Source organism: Azolla caroliniana, unplaced genomic scaffold, assembly GCF_043228905.1.
Source record: "Azolla caroliniana isolate FFs.n. ecotype wild unplaced genomic scaffold, voAzoCaro1.0.p SCAF_13, whole genome shotgun sequence".
NCBI classification, from domain to species: domain Eukaryota; kingdom Viridiplantae; phylum Streptophyta; class Polypodiopsida; order Salviniales; family Salviniaceae; genus Azolla; species Azolla caroliniana.
Window position 1 is genome coordinate 15,411,041 of NW_028230448.1, and position 19,501 is coordinate 15,430,541.

Consider the following 19,501-nt stretch of genomic DNA (forward strand, 5'->3'; position numbering starts at 1 on the left):
TAACTTCCTCTCTCTCTTCCTCTCACAAATATACACACACATATCACTTAATCTTTCGCTTAGCTTAATCACATAATGAGGTACTAATTAACCCTTGCTTAATTACTTAATTCTTAACACTCTCCATATAAATACCTTAGGTCGTAGCATCAATTGAGAACACCAACCTGCCTTGATCACATGAAACCACCAAGTAATGGTCTTACAAAAACCCTATATCTTTATAACCCTTTCTTCCAACCACTTATGTTTGTTAATCAACTTGTGATAAGCAACATTTATTGAGATCATAGTCAATATCTTATTTCCAACAAACCTCCAATCAAGCTCTTTAGATCACCCATCTAAATCAGGAATTGGCTCATACAAAGATAATATTTCTTACAACTTATCCCAAATAAAGTTATAACCTTTTGGAATACAGAATGTTGACATTGTTGTTCGAAAGACCATTAATATTCTCTCTTTCTCTCTCTCCACCTTAATTAAGCTTGATTTCTATCTTAATTATTTGAGGTTGGCCCCCTTGTATTAAGTGTGGTTGGCTTTAATTAGTAGATAAGTCTATTTTGAGGTAATGGTTTTTTATGTCTTCGCTAATTAATTAGTATGAGAACATAGGTTATATATTTCCCGAAGTAAGGTGTTAGAGTTAGTGTGAGACGAGGGTTTGCCGAGTAATTGTTATTCTCTTTGTCAATGCATTAGAAAGTGTTTGAAGCACTCTCTCACATGTCCTGTCAACACCATGGTTTACCCTACTTGAACCTCAATGTAATAAACCAATGAGGAATCTCTTGTTGAAGGTTAAGTAGGTGGTTTCTCAACAAACTTAACTCTCTAACAATATCTGTGTGCTTCTTGCAAATCTCCTTGTTTTATCATTGTAGATGTCCCAATCCTTCCTCTTTGAGCTCCATGACATAAACGACTAGGGACAACAATACCTCCTTGCTAGCTTTTAGTTCCCATTCTATAATGATTGCCCAACCTTGATACTATGTGAATTGTGCTCTTAATCCCCCCTCCTTTTTGTCTTTGCCATTTGATAGTCTCATTGGCTATGATGGAGAGGTTGTTCTAGCTTCTCCACTTGTAGTTTGATTGACCAAGTGTTGCATCCTTGAACATGATCTATGATTTGGTAGTTGTGAGCAATAGAAGAGGGTAGCATTTGCATTAACAAGACATTGTTCTCAATTCCGATATGATATAGAGAGATAGATAAACGAATAGATTTTATTATCATCCTTGGAGGTCAAAGGTGACCTATGGAACCAAAAGTGATTCATTTAAACATAGTATGTGTGGATTTGATTAGTGACTCTCAATGCTCAATATGTTTTTTGGTAAAAACTATGATCAAGAGTGCACATTGTGGTTGTGAGAGGAGTGTCTGGATGCATTAGACTAGTTGTCAATGCGTGGAAAGAAAACTCAAAGGTGGTTGAACAAAATGTGCTATATCGAAGTGTAATACTCAACCACCCACTTTTTAAGGACAAAATATGCATACTTGCTCAATCTCCTTACTTGTGCCCTAACACCCATTCTATCTCATGCAAGTAATTAAGTTGTAGAGTGAGTTTAGAGTTTGCCGTGGTAGTTAGTAAGAATCACAATGCTTGCCTAACCAATAACCACTATTAGCCTAGCTTTGGGGAAGGTATCAGAGTAGTTGGTTGAAATAAAGTGAATTGGCCAACTCTGTACCAGGGACTCGGGAGTAAGGCGTTTTAGAATAGATTGAGTGATCTAGTGGGTAGAAGTTTCTAGCGGAACATGATATCTTTTTGTAAGGTGCCCTATCTGAAGCCTATGCACTACATAGATGAATATTATATAGTGGCAAACCCCAATATTTATGAATATAAAAAGGGATAGATGTCTACTTGTGCATGTGAGACTCGAGAGGGAGGCAATATCATCTTATTACATAGATAGGGACTACTTAAAGATGAGGCCAATATTTCAATATTTATGGATATACAAAGGGAGGCATGGTCCATTATGTACACATATACATATGTATACAATATATGTATATGTATATGTGTGTGTGTGTGTGTAATAATGCATGTGTGTATGTACGCACACACATACATACATACATATAAAAGGATAAATGAAGATGGTTTCATAGTTGTGTGCAACACACGGAATATAATGCGTAAAATGCGAGTGTCCAAATTTCTTCTAGGCCATGATATATTGGCATTGCAAAAAAGAACTCATTCAAGAAGGAAGCAAGTGTACTGCATCCCGTATTTCAAATCATTTCGTCATATCTTACTTTGATATAGAACACAATGTTTGGCTTTACTTCGAATTTGAAAATTCGAGTAGCCAATGTGCTTTAATTTGTTTATTATTTTATTCTAAAGCATGTACTCAATAACTATAATGTCAATGGGAAGATTTTAAATCTCAATAACTATGTGTGTGTATGTCATTTGTATCTTGATTCGAAGAAACTTCATGAGCAAACACATTTGGATATTTCCAACCTATTTCGACACGGACTTAAAGATGTTACCACACCATACATAAACATCAATGTCCAATGTCCGAGAGATATTTATTGAAAATCGAACATTTGATTTCTCCTTCATCGCATATGTTCTCAAATCCATAGAAATTCCTCAATCCCACCTTTAAGTGGGTGAATAGAATTTGAGGGAGCCTTGATTCCAACTGTTTCAAGTGGCTCATTGTTGTACACAATGCATGGGTTCAAACCTACCTTCAACGGGTTGGCAAAAATATGACATAACACTATGGTTTGTGATTGGAATAAGTATGTCCACTGTAAGCATGGGTTCAAACCCCAAGGGCAACTTGCGACATATAAGGTTTAGATCCAACCCCAATAAATGGACACTGAAATGTGTAGTATCGTAGGGTGGGCCTCCGCACATAAAGAGTGTGGCGAATGACATACTTTTAGTCAAATATGTAGGTATGTATGAGAGAGACAAAAAAGGAGAAAGAGAAAGAGAGTCATTTAAGATAGGAGATATATGTTCATTCTTAATGGCATAACAGTATGCAAAAAGCCGTGTGATACACACATGCATTTTCGAGGTTCAAGATTATGTGCATGTATTCATTCACACACACGGCCACACAGATCGGATGCTTCGGGACACTGTTTTGGGCGGTCACCATCACAAATAAATGTCTGGCGTACTAAAAAGCAATGCCCCCTCCCCAAACCCTGTTTTTCTAGAACAATTCAGCATATTGAGATCTCGAACTTGGGACAAAAAAAAAAGAATCGCTCTTAGCAGAGTTGAAATATGCTTTACTTTTTAGCATACAATATATCCGTGTACAATAATACGAGACGCTATACGTATTTCTAAAAGTATTCTACCTTCTTCTTCTTCTTCTTTGTAAAGAGAATATTTATGTACTTAATATATGTATGTATTCTACCTTCTTCTTGGTAAAGAGAATATGTATGTATTCTACGGTTTCTGCTTTCTTCTTCTTCTTTGTAAAGAGAATAATGTCAGCCGCTATACGTATTTCAATAAATATTCTACCTTCTTCTTCTTTGTAAAGAAAGAAAGAAAGAAATATTAACGTCTTCTAAGGCCAAATTTGACTCATGAGAGAATCGGTCTACAAGTTAAAAAAATGGGGTATTCACCCATTCATCAAAAGAATATATACTTCGTATATGTATGTATGTATTCGAAAGATAAAATACGTGTAGAATACGTTAACTAATAATACTTTGATATGCATATCTAACCATTCTTTTTGTTCTAATTTTATTTTACTTAATTTTTGCTGTTTTCTTTTTCTCCTCTCCAAACGAGCTAAATAATATATATATATATATATATATTATATATATACATGTATATAATGAGACAAAAGAAAGGAAGAAAGAACGAAAGAACGAAGAAAAAGAAGAAGAAAAGAAAGATAGAGAGAAGAAACGTTTGATTTGAGCGTGTGTCTGTCTGTGTCTGTCTCTGTGTTGATTCCTTCCTTCCTTTTTCTTCTGGGAAACTGTCTCTCTGCTTTTGATTCTTTCATTCCTTCTTTTCCAAACCCCAGTCATTCATATTCTGCTGCTACTACTTACCCTCTCGATCGTACATCGCTCTCCACTGCCGTGCTCCTGCCATCGCTTGTTACAGAAGAAGAAGAAGAAGAAGAAGCTGCAGCAGCTCCAGGAGAATTTGATTTTGAAGGAAGAGAGCGCAGACAAAGAAGCCATAGCTTGAATCGTCTGGCTTTGTCTATCTTTTTCCATAGCCTCCTGTATCTCTCTGCGCTTCAGGCGGGAAAAGAGAGAAGTTTTGTGGCTCAACTCAGAATAGAGGCCAGTCTGGTTCACATATTACATACAGACGAGAAAGAGAGAACAAGAGAGGGCAAGAGAGAGCAAAAGACAGAGAGGGAGGGAGGGAGGGAGGGAGAGAGAGAGAGAGAGAGAGTTTCGACGCAGTTGCAGACTCACCAGACATATTTCTGATTACTATTATTTTTGAAGTTTAAGCTTCTTTGATTTCTCTCAACACACACTCCTATCTCGTCTGCAAGGTATGCTGCTAGCTCTCCTTCTCTTTCTATTGCCTCCTGCACATCTTCATTGACAAACAACCCCAAAAAGTCTAAAATATATATGGCGTATAGTGACATGAATAGTCTCTCCTTCATTTCCATTTCCTGTTTGTAATATTTCTCGTAAAGTAAGAAACATTGCTACCAAATAGCAATCGGTTACAGTGGAACATCTCTATCTATTTATCTATCTATCTCATTTCCATTTCTTCTTGCCCATCTTTTAATGAAAGAAACACTAAGCTTTGAGATAGCCATGGTTGTAGCGAAACGTTCTCTCCAGTTGAAAGGAATGACTTTTGAATCAGTCGTCTGGAGCAAATTTTCTTGTTATGACAGAAACGCAAGGGTTTAAAATCGCTAGGTTTATATTGAAGAGTCATTCCTTCGCCTCGTTTATATCAGCTGCCTGTAACGAATGGCTTTCCTTTTATGAAAAAATCAACTGGAAGATTTGAATTTTTTTAGATAATAGTGAAGATTCGATCATTCATTTCCATTACCTCTTATAATATCAGTAGCCTATAACGGCAGTAGAGCTGCTTGTTATGAATGACACACTAAGGTCTGGAAATAGCTATGGACAGAACTGTCAAAAAATGGAGGAGAAACATTTCGATATAGCTGCTTGTCATACCAGTAGACTTTGTGTTGTAACGCTAGTTACTGTGAAAAAATCTTTCCTTCAAAGATGATGGCATGCCTTGAACCTTGAACATTGAACTAAATCTAGAGAGTGAGAATTTCTCCATTGGAATCAGTGCATTCTTTATGTGGTGTGTTCCTCACTAGATAAAATATTCATAATGTATTCTTATATCTGTTTGCCTCCTTTATCTAGAGTATCAAACCATTTAATTCCAAAGTGGACTGGAATGTTTTAATTTGCAAGTTCTAATTTTCCAAATGGCAATTTATTCAAGCCATTTAAACGATTTTAACTTGCAAGCTGCTCAATATTTCCATAATGGCAGTCAATTCAAATTATCCAAACTATTTTAACTTGCAGGTTCCTCTATTTCGATATGATGACAATCTATGGCTAAAATTTAAATGTTTATGTTGTACCATGTGTTAACTGAATATATTCAAACATTATGCAGGATGGAGTTTTTTAAGAAGTCCAATGCAGTAAGACTGAAAAGCCATCATGGAAGATACCTATCTGCTGATGACGATGAATGTACAATCTCTCAGACCACGAATACTTCAAAGTCTAATGTGTTATGGATAGTAGAACTTGATCCTCATGATCCAACTATAATTCAGCTGAAGAGCTGCTTTGGATACTACTTAACTGCAACAAATGTACCATTTCTTCTTGGTATGACTGGGAAGAAAGTGTTGCAAATGAAACTGATTGACTCAGATTCTGCTGTCACATGGCTTCCTATAAGAGAAGGATTTTCTGTAAAGCTTAAGAGTCGGTTTGGGAGTTATCTTCGAGCCAACACGAAAATACCTCCTTGGAGAAACTCAGTAACACATGATGTGCCACACAGGTCTTTAACTCAAGATTGGATACTATGGGAGGTAGAACCAATGGGAAGCGATTTCATTGATGGAAACTTGTCTCAGAATTACACATTTCCTAGCATAGATTCATTATCATCAAACAAGTCTTCACTGTCTGGCAAAGATTCATTATCATCACACAAGTCTTCTTTGTCTACCAAAGATTCGTTACCACACAAATCGTCGTTCTCAATCAACACTTTCTTTTCACAAAAGCCTTCTACCGTACAGAATCCATCACAAGAGGTTGGGTTTCATCTATTTCCAAAAAAATTATATCCATAAGTGAAAATATGGAAGGTCTAGGTGTTTTAACTTTTAAAATAATGTTTAAGAAATATCATTAATCAGCATCAGAAATTTTCAGAGTTCTCCTTCCCCAAACCTCAAGCCTGGTGGACGGACCATCTATTATGCAGTCGCAGATGATGATTGTGAAGTACCTGAAGAATTTGATTCACAAATAAGTTTTCAAGGTCATGATTTGGACATGCTTGTAGAGGATTTGAAGAAGGAGACTGACATAGACGATGATATTTATGTATGTGCAAAAAACCATGTCAATAATAAACTCTATCCTCTTCTCTTGAGACTGCCTCCAAATAATGCACCGATGTATGTTGTGGTTGTCAAGGCGTCATCAAAATGTAAGCCCATTCATAGAAACGGATGGTAACATGATTTAAGTTAGTATAGAAATATTTCAAGATGGCTACACAGGATTTAAAATAAAAATCTGGAATATCCATTTATATATACATATAGTATTGATGTTTTATCTTGGACCTATGTGATTGAATTTGGTTTTTGGTTTCTTGCAGTGGCGAGAACACTTCCTGGAATCAGTACAGAGTTGTAGTCAATACTTTCCTTTGTATGGCCAATAGACCTTCAAAGCATACATTTGATGGATAGAAACAAAGGGAGGTGACACATTAACCAGAAGGATAATTCTTACAAACCACTGATTTGAAGCTCTATTAATTGCTCGGGCCTTTTGGTGCCATGTACACTGGAGTAATGGAGGTGCAAAGACATCTTTATTTTAAATTGCTCTTAGGATTGCTGTTTTTTGGCTGTACAAGGTAGAAATGGGTTAAGATCCTAGTGTGTTTTTTCGTCCTCTCTAATCTATCATCACTCATTGGAGTGAATGTAAAATTTCTTGTTATGTTGGATTGAAGTTGGAGCAAGCGCAGTTGAGACCAACAAATATATACCTTGTACACTGTTCCCAAACTTCAGTTATCTTTTTGTGTTCTATTAGTCAATTCTTAGTGGATCTATATAGTTTAGTCAGAAACGTATACTCTTGAACTTCTCCCATCTTTTTATCAAGAGAAGAAGTCCTTGCATTCATTCATCACGTATACCCAACTAGTACTTATAGTATGGAAAAATCATAGAAACTATGCAGCAGTTTTTCAAGTTAAAGTCTGTAGGCTTCTCAAATTGTAGACACTAATGAAAATTTTAATGGCCAAATTTGGCAGTCACACGTATACACTGAAGATTTTTGGCCATCTTGATACTCAAGAAATTCTTCTACAAAATAATCAATTTCACAAATTAAGTTCTTTTGAAGTGTTAGCTTTAGTTAACCCTAATCCATATAAAATGATAATCAACAGTTGTTAAATCACTTATATTTCTATACTTATTTGGCATGAAAGACCCGAATGTATCAATTGCTACACAGGGAAGCAATTACAATTTACAATGTATAAACACATGATGTGCGTGATATACAGGGAAGAACCAAATTATTCAAGAGATGAAGAGTATGCAATTAACACCTCCGCTTACACATTCAGGGGCGTCATAAGGGAAACGTTATGATCATTAAGAAAATTAAAGACATATCTGTACAATGGAAGGGCTTTCTGTTATGGTTCCATGCTAGTGTGTCCACCACCACTTGGACTTTTTGCGAGCCATCTCTTGAGTGTACTGCACATGTCGATACCACATAATCGAACAAAAAACCACTCCAATAGTGACAGTTAACCATACAATTCTCCGTCGATGCCTAAGTGACCATTCCTTGCATGAAGCCCAAACTCGAGGCTTTGTGTTAATACGAGTAATTCCAACATTATGACTGTTTGGAGGGGCTCCGACACCCTTTTTCGTGGTACTTTCCTTCAGTGGCATGATGTGTGCTTATGTGGCCAAGAGTCCCCTTGGCTCAATACTGTTTAGTTTGATCACCTTTTGTCCTACCACCTCTGCCTTCTTGTGGGTGGGAAATGGGTATAAGGCAACACAAAATGATCAAGGATCTGCAAAAATTCGCCCGCTTAAGTCTTGATCTGAAGGTAGCGGAGCTACTCATGACCTATTAGATGCAATCATCGCGAACAAGATAATTAGTTTTCCTGGGTCAGACAAAATTACATGCCAGTATGAAAACGTCACTACTTCTGGTGCATGAGACACATGATTGAACTATACTACCAAATCTTTGGAAGGATTCATTTCATTACAAATAAAATTTTCCTGTAATTGTAAGGCATCTGTCTAATCATGGAAAAAGGAATCATATACAAACAGACAAGAGAAATCTATTACATATTTCTCGACTTGATTAGAGTTCATCTCTGAGAAAATTATAATACAGATAAAAAAAAAAGAGAAAACCTTTACCATGGCAATCCCCGAGTTTTTTTGTTGCGTGATAGAATCGACACAGCAAAGTAATGATACGAAGAGAGCGCCGCATTCTGAAGGAAGGAGCGGGAAATAATAATTGGAAAGAACCAGAGAAAAGACAGACAGAGACGTTGTTTAGTAGGAATTTGCTAGGATCTGAAGGTTTCTTTATCCCGTTTTTTGTTTGTTTTTCTGAATAGAATGAGAGAGAGGTTGAACATGGGCGGGCGGGGGGGGGGGTACCTCAGTATGCTACAGGCAAGAATTTTGGAAGGATGGAAGAAGCATATAGGATGGCGATGGCGATGGCGATGGCGAAGAAGAGGTGCAAGGGGGTCGCACCTTTCCATTATCTGTGTAAAATCGAACGCCCATTTGCAAATTCATTCGATTACACAATTTAGTTGTGTCTCTTCAAACAACTCCTCTATCTCCATCTCCATCTCCATCTCCATCTCCATATATAGAGCAGTAGCACCTAGCATACGCCCCATTTCTAAATTTGGCCACCATCCGACCACACTCGATTTCAATGGGATGAATGTCTGTCTGTCTATCAAAAATCTAACACCAAATCCAAGCGAATCTTGTGAACATAGTATCAAATCAGCCGAACTTATTAGGCCTATAAAACATCTCATGCAATTTCTTCACCCAATGTATATGAAGGTATGTATGTAATAATGTACGTATGTATGTATGTATGTTGGATGGATGGATGTATGTATTTTCGTATTATTTCATATTGGCTTGAACCTTTAGCTAATGGTGTTTGAGTGTCCGCTTGACACTTGATGTTTGGGTACCTTCTTGTCCATAGAAGCCAACATCTACCCAACAGATCCCATTGAGTTTTAGATGCCTAAGTTTGTGATCTTTAATGATCTCATTGCATTTTAATTACAGAATATGTTGAATAGATTGAAGTTGGATGTTTTAGCTGGGGCACATGTCAAATATCTAGAAATGTTGGTGTGCCCAAATTACCTCCAATTTTCAATTAAAGAAATTGATAGTAATCTGTTTTGAGATTTAGAACTTTTTGATGATTAACAATGGCCCACCATGCATATACTTTTTAAAGAGCCTTTTGTTTTGACATTTCTCAATAAAAAAGGATTTGTGACCATGTCTTTTTTTGCAAACCATATCCACATTTATTGTCGTTAGTCTTATCATGGCATATGAATACAAACCATTATGATTGCCACTAGACGTTTGCAAACTTCAATCCTAGTAGTGTTGTCATTACAATATGAATGATGTCTACATCCCCATGTGAGAAGAACAAATGAAAAGATTTTAAGAGAATATAACATTTCTTTTATATGCAAAAAGGAGATATGTGTAGAATCCCAACATACATCAAAGAGCATAATAACATAATACAATTAAAGAACATAAGAACATAACATTATATACACGTGGATAAGAAGATACACCATTAAGAGAATTTAACCATTGTTTAAAGAGAAGGAATCCATATTACCACATGAGTGAAATAAGTACCATGGACCAATGACACACATGAAGCAGAGAATATTATATACTGTGACACAAGGACATATGTATCAATTCACAAACACAATGAAGTATCTCCTCAAAAGTATTGGAATACCATGACAAAATGAAACAACGTCGTATAAATCAACTCACAAAAGCAATTGAGTATCTCCTAGAGTAATTATTAATAATCATAGTCATAGCATTGACAATAGTTGTGGAAGTTTCTCCACCATTAACATTAGTATGTACACTATATTAATTTCTTATGCCTTGTGCACAAACATATGCTACCTCAAGCTTTTACATTCATGACCATGTGTTGCGTTCCCTTGTTTCCATCACATATGCACGCCTAAGGAAACATGCCTCTGACAAACTAGTTAGGCGTGTTACTTTTGATTGTCATGATTTCATCTTTGTCAACCCTAGACTTGTAAGTAATGGAATCATGCAAAAGAATGAATGTGGGATAATAGTATCAATGTCTATGACACATGACATGAAAGTTGATTGGCATCGATGGGATGTATAGATGCTCAAAAGATGTTACGGTTATATTTTATCATTTTCATGTTTTGGTTTGATCACCCAATTAACGTTTCAAACTAAGAAACTAAACTTTTCAAGTTGTTGCTAGTATGTTTGCTTTTTACAAGCTCTAATTATTAGTGCTATCAATGTTCCAACACAAAAGTTCATGCTTCCCTAGTTCCATTTTATCAATATTCACACCTCTTCATCTTTGACATTCTATGGGAGTGCCTATATACTTTAGTTGTGTAGTTCCATGAGTAGAGGAAAAAGTCACACATTTTTTCTCTTTAACCTACAATTAATGCACAAATTAATAATGAAAAACAACAGAACATCTCCCTTGAAGCCTCCCTTGAAGCCTCCCTTGAAGCCTATTTAACATAAAATTACCAAAATACCCCTACATGTCAACCAAAATTCTAAAAATACCCATGATAAGATGTAAATCATCAAGATTGTATAACCATTCATTGTTTTCTCTCAAGTATAAAAAATGGTCAAGACCACAATTTTGTTTTCTTTTAAATAGGAAAAATCAAGTTTATATGTTGTGCAAGCAAGCATCCATATGAGCTAAGGTGTAATAATGAATACGTAGGCAATTTATTTAGTGCAATTTTGTTCATATTATGATGGTAAACAACTTGAGTAGGTTTTGGTTTGGACAACCTAAAAACACACACCACACAAGGACATGATGGAGGAGGGAACTTTATTGCATATGACCATGCATGTATGTGTGACTCTATCTATCCCATATGTCATATGAAGAAGCTAGTGCCATCCACTTTCCTTGTTTGGTCATTCAAATGTTTATAACAAGTTTGCGACATAATGGTTGACCTTAATTGCAAATAATGGTTGAGCAATCCCTACCATTACTTGTGACCTCGAATCTAGTCAAGGTCTAGACGTGTCTACGGTGTTGTACATTGAACATATACACATTCATCAAAACACATTTGCTAGTCATTGAAATAAACAACTAAATAAAGCAAAAGATCGCCACTTTGTTTGACCTATTGTGTTGATTTTTATGCTTTGGTTGACCATAATGGAGTGTTATTGAGGTGAAACAACACACCACATGTCATGTTGGTGCATTGGAAAGATATGACAATAACGTTTCGCCTCAAGTGATAGAATTGTTATCAACATATATACCCATGTTGCAAGCACATGTTTGTGGGCCTTCGTGAACAAATATGCAAGCAAATCATGCCATGAGGTTAGTTCATGAAGACAAACAAAGGATCAAAACAAGGTTGTCAAAATGACATTGCACATGTCATGTTTGTGGCAGTTATATGGAAAATAATTTTAGGCATCTTCGACAACCTGTAATAGTTAAGGTGGCATATGATCAATGTATTTCGCCGAATGTATTCACAAGAAAAAAAATGTATACCATGACGTGATATATGGCACATTACAAATGTTTTCTTACATTGAAACATGAGCATACATTTTCCAAATACCTTTGCTTGCTCTAATTCTTGTGAACTTTCAAATGTCATAGTTACTCATGTTTCGATGTTATGATCAATGCTATTTAGCTGAATGTATTAACAAGAAAAAAAACATATAACATGACGTGATATATGGCACATTACAAATGTTTTTACATCAAACCAGGAGCATACATTATCCAAACACCTTTGCTTGCTCTAATTCTTGTAAACTTTCAAATGTTGTAGTTACTAGCTTGATGGTGTTTCTAAATAAACACTACATGAACCATGTACGTTAGAACTCTGAATGTATTTAATTTCTTAGATTTAACGAATCTTGTTGGCTCAAACCTACTTGCTACTTGAATTATCTTGGATAATGATATACTTTCGTTATAGGTAAGCGTATTATTCTTAGTAATAATTATACTTCATCCACTATTCGTTTGCATGTACAAATATCATGTTGCATAAGGCAATAACAATTTATGATCATTGTCTAACTTTGCAAGATGTTATTTAATATGGTCGCCACGGAATGGAACATGAAGCAAGTCTAATAAATGTTTGTAACTTCAACTTTAACAAACATTCCTATATAATGAATCGTAGTTGCTAGTAATGAGATATTGTGACCAATAATCATTCATTCTGAAATTATTCTAAAGATTGTTGGTTGTTTGTTTTCAACATCAATTTTGTCTCTCTCTTGAGACACTTCACATATTGAGTACGTTACTAGAGTCACCATACTTTATAATTTCAATAGGAAGCTTCAAGTTTCAACTAGAGGATGAAAAGAACCAAATTCCTACCTCTTTTCCTTTTCCTGTTGTTGATTGTCACTTAGTTGTGTCTCTCATGCCATAACATGCAATAGGATCATTTATGTCAAAACTTTTCAGCATTCGATCCTAAGTAAAATAACTTCTACTAGCATATTCCCTTGTAGTTTATCAATGTTGAACTGCAATGTGGGTAGACAAAAGAACCATAGTTACAAACAAAATGAAGCAATGATACATGTCATAACCCGAAAGAAAATTTGAACATAAATGTTTACTTTTTTTACATGTGAGCTTTGGATAACGACTACAATTGATTCTCAAGAACGTATATGTATATGTAAATGCAACGAAGACTTCTGAAAAAGACACTGGGAACTTTGTCCTAGTGTTGTATCGTGGCATATTAACATATGTTTAAGTTTGTCCTTGAAACCAAAATTGTAGTTTTTTGAGATTCAAATGAAAATATAGTATCTACATTAAGAAATGTTGATATGCCTTTTAATAATGCACATGTCATACATGCCATATAGTATTGCAATTAAAATCTAAAGTGTAAGAAAACCTATTTAAGCCTCTGACTAGGAGGAATATATAACAAAATTCAAGATATTAATGATAAACCCCATTTGAATTATATGCAAATTATAATTGATATGAGAACAAGAAAGCAAAATGATATTTTCTGTCCAAAAGGGATTGCAAACAATAGTTTTCCTTAACAACTAGATTAATGTAGAGGAAAATGTCAATATTCTTCTAATTTGATTGCAAGAGTTTCCAAGACTTTCACAACAATAGAAGAGTTGCATGACTTGATGAACATATGAGATCCAAAATTGTAGGTAAGACTAAGATTACATAGGGATTTTATCAATCATGGGAGTTCAATTATATGTTAGACGGTAAATTATTGACAAAGTTTCCATAGTCCTCCTTGTGCCTTGTGCTTTGATTAGGATAGGATATGATTCTTGCAAAACATGGAGCTCTTGTCACAATTCATCTAACTTGGCCTTTTATGAAGCGTAAGAAGCTCTTGTTGATTTATTTAAGTCACCACATTTATTATGATACACACACATGTGTGTGTGTGTGTGTGTGTGAGAGAGAGAGAGAGAGAGAGAGAGAGAGAGAGAGAGAGAGATTTAATGAGCGATTCGTAGTACAAAAGAGTTTATACTTACTTACACATGCATCGCTTAATCAAGGGCCTTTACTTCATGTTTGAGAATCCATGATAAACGCAAGCCATGTATGTGGAAGGGCATGTGAAGAAGTTGTGATTGGAAAGGTGAGGTCAATGTGTGATGGGTGAGGATTATGGGCACTACTTACACAGATTGTTATACTATGTTCAACATTCTGAGCTTTTCAATGGAAGGGGCTTCACACTGTACAAGACAAGACAGGTAGCGCGCCAGCGTAGTCCTCCTTGGGGGGGGGGGGGGCGGACAATTGAACTAGGCACCAGAAGAATACCACCATAATATATGAGGTGGCTAGCCTAGCTACATGACTAACACCTAGTGTAATCAAACAAAAAAGACGCTTTAGAATTGTGAGGTAAACTTGTGTGTGTAAGACAATAAAAAAAAAAGGTGCATGTTTAAGGGCTCTCTAAGAGAAGGAAGGGCAAGTCACAAGTGTGTGTGTGTGTGTGTGTGGTGGATGGATGCATACATACATAAATACATACATACATACATATACGTACGTACGTACGTATGTACCATGGTATGTATGATGTATGTATGTGTATCCATTCATAATCTCCATACATACACACACATATATATATATCTAAGAAACAGGAAGAGCTGAGAGCTAACAGAAGACAAAGAAACAGACTCTCTCTCTCTCTCTCATCATCATCATCATCATCATCATCATCATCATTATTCCCCTCCCCTGCCTCCATTTCTGACATGAAGAAGATAAGCAAGCTTCATGAGCTAGTTCATCTCCTTCAAATACTGCGTCGATGGAGAAAACCTTCGAAGCTCCACGTGAAAGCCCTAACATCAGCCTTCTCCCGTACCTCCTCCCCAGCAGCTAGCAGCAGCAGGAGCAACACAAGCTTAATCTCTAAGGCCAGTTATTGTAGCAGCAGCAGCAGTAGTTGTAGCAACAGTAATGGTAGTAATGGTGAGCATGATGGTTATAATGTGAGCATAGCCCAAAAAGAAGAAGAAGAAGAAGAAGAAGAAGAAGAAGGATTTGTGACAACTAGAGGGGGTCCACATGTTGATGGTGCATTGAAACTGAAAGAATGTGATGATCGTCTGAATTGCAAGGATTGTTGTATGGATGACATGATGTTAACTGCGATCCGGCCGCGGCCCCCGCAGGGATTCATGGCAGTTTATGTAGGGGCAGAGAGGAGGAGGTTTGTGATCCGGGCCGATCACCTGAATCACCCCCTCTTCCGCCGCCTGCTAGAGAAGACGGCGGAAGAGTTCGGGTTCGAGCAGAAAGGGGGTCTGTCGATCGCCTGCGAAGTTGTCCTGTTCGAGCACTTGCTCTGGATGATGGAGAACAAGCACCTCGACTACCTCCGCCAAGTAGACGGCTCCAGCCTCATCGACCGTGATGCCGAGCTCTGCGAGCTTCTCGATTGCTATCACATGAGCAATTCGCATCGCAATGGGCAACCCTAAACCCTAAACCCTAAACTGTTGCCGGTGTGTGTGGGCGCAGTTATAATTATAACTCCAGCTATGTTGGTTTGCAAAAAGATGAATCACAGGAGGAGGGAATGAATGCTAATGATTCATGTTAGCAAGCAGCAATGCAACATCTTTTGGCAGCAAATTAAACTAATCCATCACTAAAGTAGGTGTGATTCTAGAGTTTCTCTTTTGTAGTTTTAGGGTTAATTTTCTAGGTTTCTCATAGTGGATCAAGTGCAATTTCGTTGAGAAAATTGTTACACCACTTTTATGCTATGAAAGAGATCATAAACGGAGGCCTGCAGTGACTTTGGCCCTACTATGATCTTATGAGCTTCTTCTTTTTCTTGTTCTGCTTAATCAAGAAAGAGGAGCTCTTTGATTAAATCACAATTACTCAATATGTTCATATATATATATATATATATATATGTATCTGTCAATTTTAAATTGTGATGGGATTTGTTGTGGCATTTGGGCCCTATTACTATTTGTTTGTTTTTGCTAGCATAGAAAAAAAAGGCGCTTAGATGAGAGAGGTTTGTTTAAATATTACAAAATAATAGAAATAGGAAATTGATTTCATGATAAGGTTGATCCAAAGTATTTCTGTATGTTAATAAGTTATTAGCAATAAGCTCAGAAGACATCTTAACCCATGCTGAAATTAATTATAGTATGATTATGTGGTAAACTCTGCTCATTTTCATATATTAAGGTTTTTACAGAGGTATAACATGGTGATTTCTCAACTGTATGCCTGTTTGCCATGCCATACATTTGCACTCGTGGCTCCATGTCTGTGCAACCAGTTGCCCATACATTTGTTATGCCTCCATGCACATTGCACATATTCTTTTTGCCTGCAATGCCATGCATATCATTCTTATGTGAAGATTTGTCACCATGCAAAGAGCAACACTAAGCTTTTGCTTGATCATTAATGGTAGTGTGCATGCCATGCAAAACTTTTTGTGATGATTATAGCCAGTATTAATTCGAGGGAACTGATTGGGATTTTGTTTTTTCTCATAATAAAGCATTATACATACATACATGATACATTATTACATACATACATGCATTGATGTATGCATACATATACATAGGCTTCACTTCCTGCATAGTGTTTAATTGTAATGTGCAAAAAGCGAGAGCCTTACAATTTTAAACCTTAAAAGGGGGGTATACAGAAAAATAATAATTTAAAACAAATTAAGACTACTTTGTTATGTATGAATATGTATATATATAGTATTTCCCACCCATCACCTCCTGTTTTAATTAAATCTCCCTTTTTTATATCTGAACGTCCAAATGTACTTAATATTAGAGTCTTTTATTTTTCTTACTCCTATCTACTCTGTTATTCTGTTCTCTAAATATTACAGTGCATCCCAAAGCAATTAATAGTCCCTATTCTATTATTGCCTTTTCTAAATATCATAATCAATTTGGGTTTACTAATAAGATCCAATTCTATTTCTTTAGAAAATTTACTAAGTTAGTTAGTAGCACACAATTTCCTTTTTAAAGTGCTTCCTTATGTTGTAAATTCTACATAACATGTTAAAGTGAGGTTTGAGCATGTCATTGCAAGTTAATCAAAGCGTGTTAAAGGGATAAAAACAAGATTTCAACCATCCAATGTTTGTAATAAAACTTTTTGTATTTAATAAAAACAAACCCAAGGTGATACTCATGCTAGTGTGATGGTCAATCAATCATACATCTAGCTTTGACCTCTCTTGGTTGGCAGCTTGAAAATTGAAAGACAATTGGCTATCATTAGATATTATAAACTAAGAGCTCGTAAGCCCTAGACCCAAGCTCCTTCTTTGTCGTGGTCTTGACATAATCCACCCCCTACCTAGGAACCTTCATACAAGCAATCATGAGTTGCCCTTCTTATTAGACATAACATCAAAGTCTCCCATGTTGGCCTCGTTAACATATTACATTTTCATTCATTCTCATGGACAAAACCTCCACCTCTCTCATGGTTCCTCTATTTCACGAGTTTGCAACGATAATATATTTCATTTTCCTGCATGTGTCCTACTCATGCATAGTTCCCTCACTTCTCTCATGGTTCCTCTATCTCATGAGTCACTTCAGCAAATGATAACCCGAGCTCCCCTCTTCATTATTTTAGCCTAATATGCTATGTTTGGGTCCCATTGTTGAATGAGAAATGCAATTCCTCGTTAGGAGAATTCGGAGCTCGTAGTTGGACCTTCTATCAATTTCATGCAATTCTAGAAGGTTTCTTAGAGGTGTTTTGAATGACAAATATGAAGTTCAATTTCATACACATATAAACTTCTTTCCATTGATAGAAGTGCAAAAACATTTACTAGGAACCTCGGAAAACAAAACTTACATAACACATGTTACATATTAAAATCAAGGGAACCATATGTGTTGAAGCAAAATAAACGTTACCAAGAAAAAACGGAGGGAAATATCCAAAGGAGAAATGATAACATCATATTTAAATTTCAAATAAGCAATTTTCTTCCGACTTCCTCGTAGCAAGCTCCTTTTGTTATTTTTTTAATCTTATTGCCATTTCAACTTCCTCGTAGCAAGTTGTTTACTTACATGGCATTTTTTAATGTATGAAACAACTGGAGTTAGTGGTTCTCCTGTGGTACACCGTACAACCTGTTGAGACTGCTACGTTCCAGAATTTGCTGAGGATATCTACCAAATATACCAGCCTCTAATAGACTGAATGCAAAAATAAGTATTTCAGATGGTCACAAGTCACTTGCACAATCCTCAAAAGGAACGTCACTTGCACAATCCTCAAATGGAAAGTTACTCGCACAATCCTCACAAGTCACTTGTTGCATGGTAAAAGGGAGATTCGATTATCATGGCATGAGTTCAGAATTGAATGATACCTATTACTTATCTTAGAACTGCTCTTCATGTCTCAAAGTAGTCCAATAATTGAATGCCTATATAAAAGATTACACATTATATGAGCTGCAGTGTTACCTCTTATGGCACTTAATATATATGCATTAAATCAAGATATGGAATAAACCATTTGGCAATAAACCACTTGGTCATGTTTCATTTAAGACGTTGAAGGTTTTATTTCCAGTCTTGTTTGCTAGGAATAAGGCTGGAATTGAAACCTTGAAAGTCCTAAATGAAACCAGTTTCTAGGAAAACCCTGTTTACTTCAAGATTGAACGTTCCAGCCTTCTTTACAAGGGAAAACCTTCATAGAGAAAATCTTTGCATGATCATCAACTTGCTAATGTTTCATTTCGGATGTTGAAGGTTTTATTTCCAGCCTTGTTCCGAGCAAAGGATCATCTTAGGGTGTTTGCATGTTGTTTATGTTAAATGTATAAACTGTGGAAACCTAGATCCTAGAGCCATGAAGAGTACATTTATTGGTTACGTTACGAAAAAAGGCTTTAAACGTTTGCATCCTCAAACTGAGAAATTCTTTGTGGAAACCTAGAGCCATAAAGTGTGCATTATTGGTTGCTTGACAAAAAAGGCTTTAAACGTTGGCACCCTCAACCTGAGGAATACATTGTGGAACCTAGGGCCATGAAGTGTATTTATTGGTTACTTAACAAAAACAGGCTTTTAAACATTTGCACCCTCAAACTGGGAAATACTTTGTTTACATTTAATGAATCTGAATTATACTTTCTCACATATAATCGTCAAAGACAGAATTAGATATAGAAACCTATGGTGAAGACCTCACTATAGCAATTAATCATCTTGTTCTCACTGTCCTACCCTACCTCACTTTTAGGTCCACAACCTA

At 36.1% G+C, this 19,501-nt stretch overlaps 2 protein-coding genes across 2 annotated transcripts in view; both read left to right on the forward strand.

Moving 5' to 3' along the window:
• The first annotated feature begins 4,444 nt into the window (after window positions 1–4,444).
• Window positions 4,445–7,362, forward strand: LOC147856312 (uncharacterized). The gene is made up of 4 exons (XM_087329724.1): window positions 4,445–4,560; window positions 5,685–6,342; window positions 6,464–6,743; window positions 6,918–7,362. The coding sequence occupies exons 2-4, from the start codon at window positions 5,686–5,688 to the stop codon at window positions 6,953–6,955; spliced, it is 975 nt and encodes a 324-aa protein (XP_087185850.1). The 5' UTR covers window positions 4,445–4,560; window position 5,685; the 3' UTR covers window positions 6,956–7,362.
• Window positions 7,363–14,955: 7,593 nt separating this feature from the next.
• The window catches only part of LOC147856313 (uncharacterized), an 87,184-nt gene continuing 82,638 nt past the window's right edge, over window positions 14,956–19,501 (forward strand). The window contains exon 1 of the mRNA XM_087329074.1: window positions 14,956–15,249. Coding sequence (XP_087185200.1) covers window positions 14,956–15,249 — 294 coding nt within the window. The remainder of the gene's footprint in view (window positions 15,250–19,501) is intronic.

Coding starts and splice junctions, on each gene's coding strand:
- LOC147856312 (XM_087329724.1), top strand. CDS start 5,686: ATGGAGTTTTTTAAGAAGTCCAATGCAGTAAGACTGAAAAGCCATCAT. Junction 6,343..6,463: donor TACAGAATCCATCACAAGAG/GTTGGGTTTCAT, acceptor AGAAATTTTCAG/AGTTCTCCTTCCCCAAACCT. Junction 6,744..6,917: donor TGTCAAGGCGTCATCAAAAT/GTAAGCCCATTC, acceptor GGTTTCTTGCAG/TGGCGAGAACACTTCCTGGA.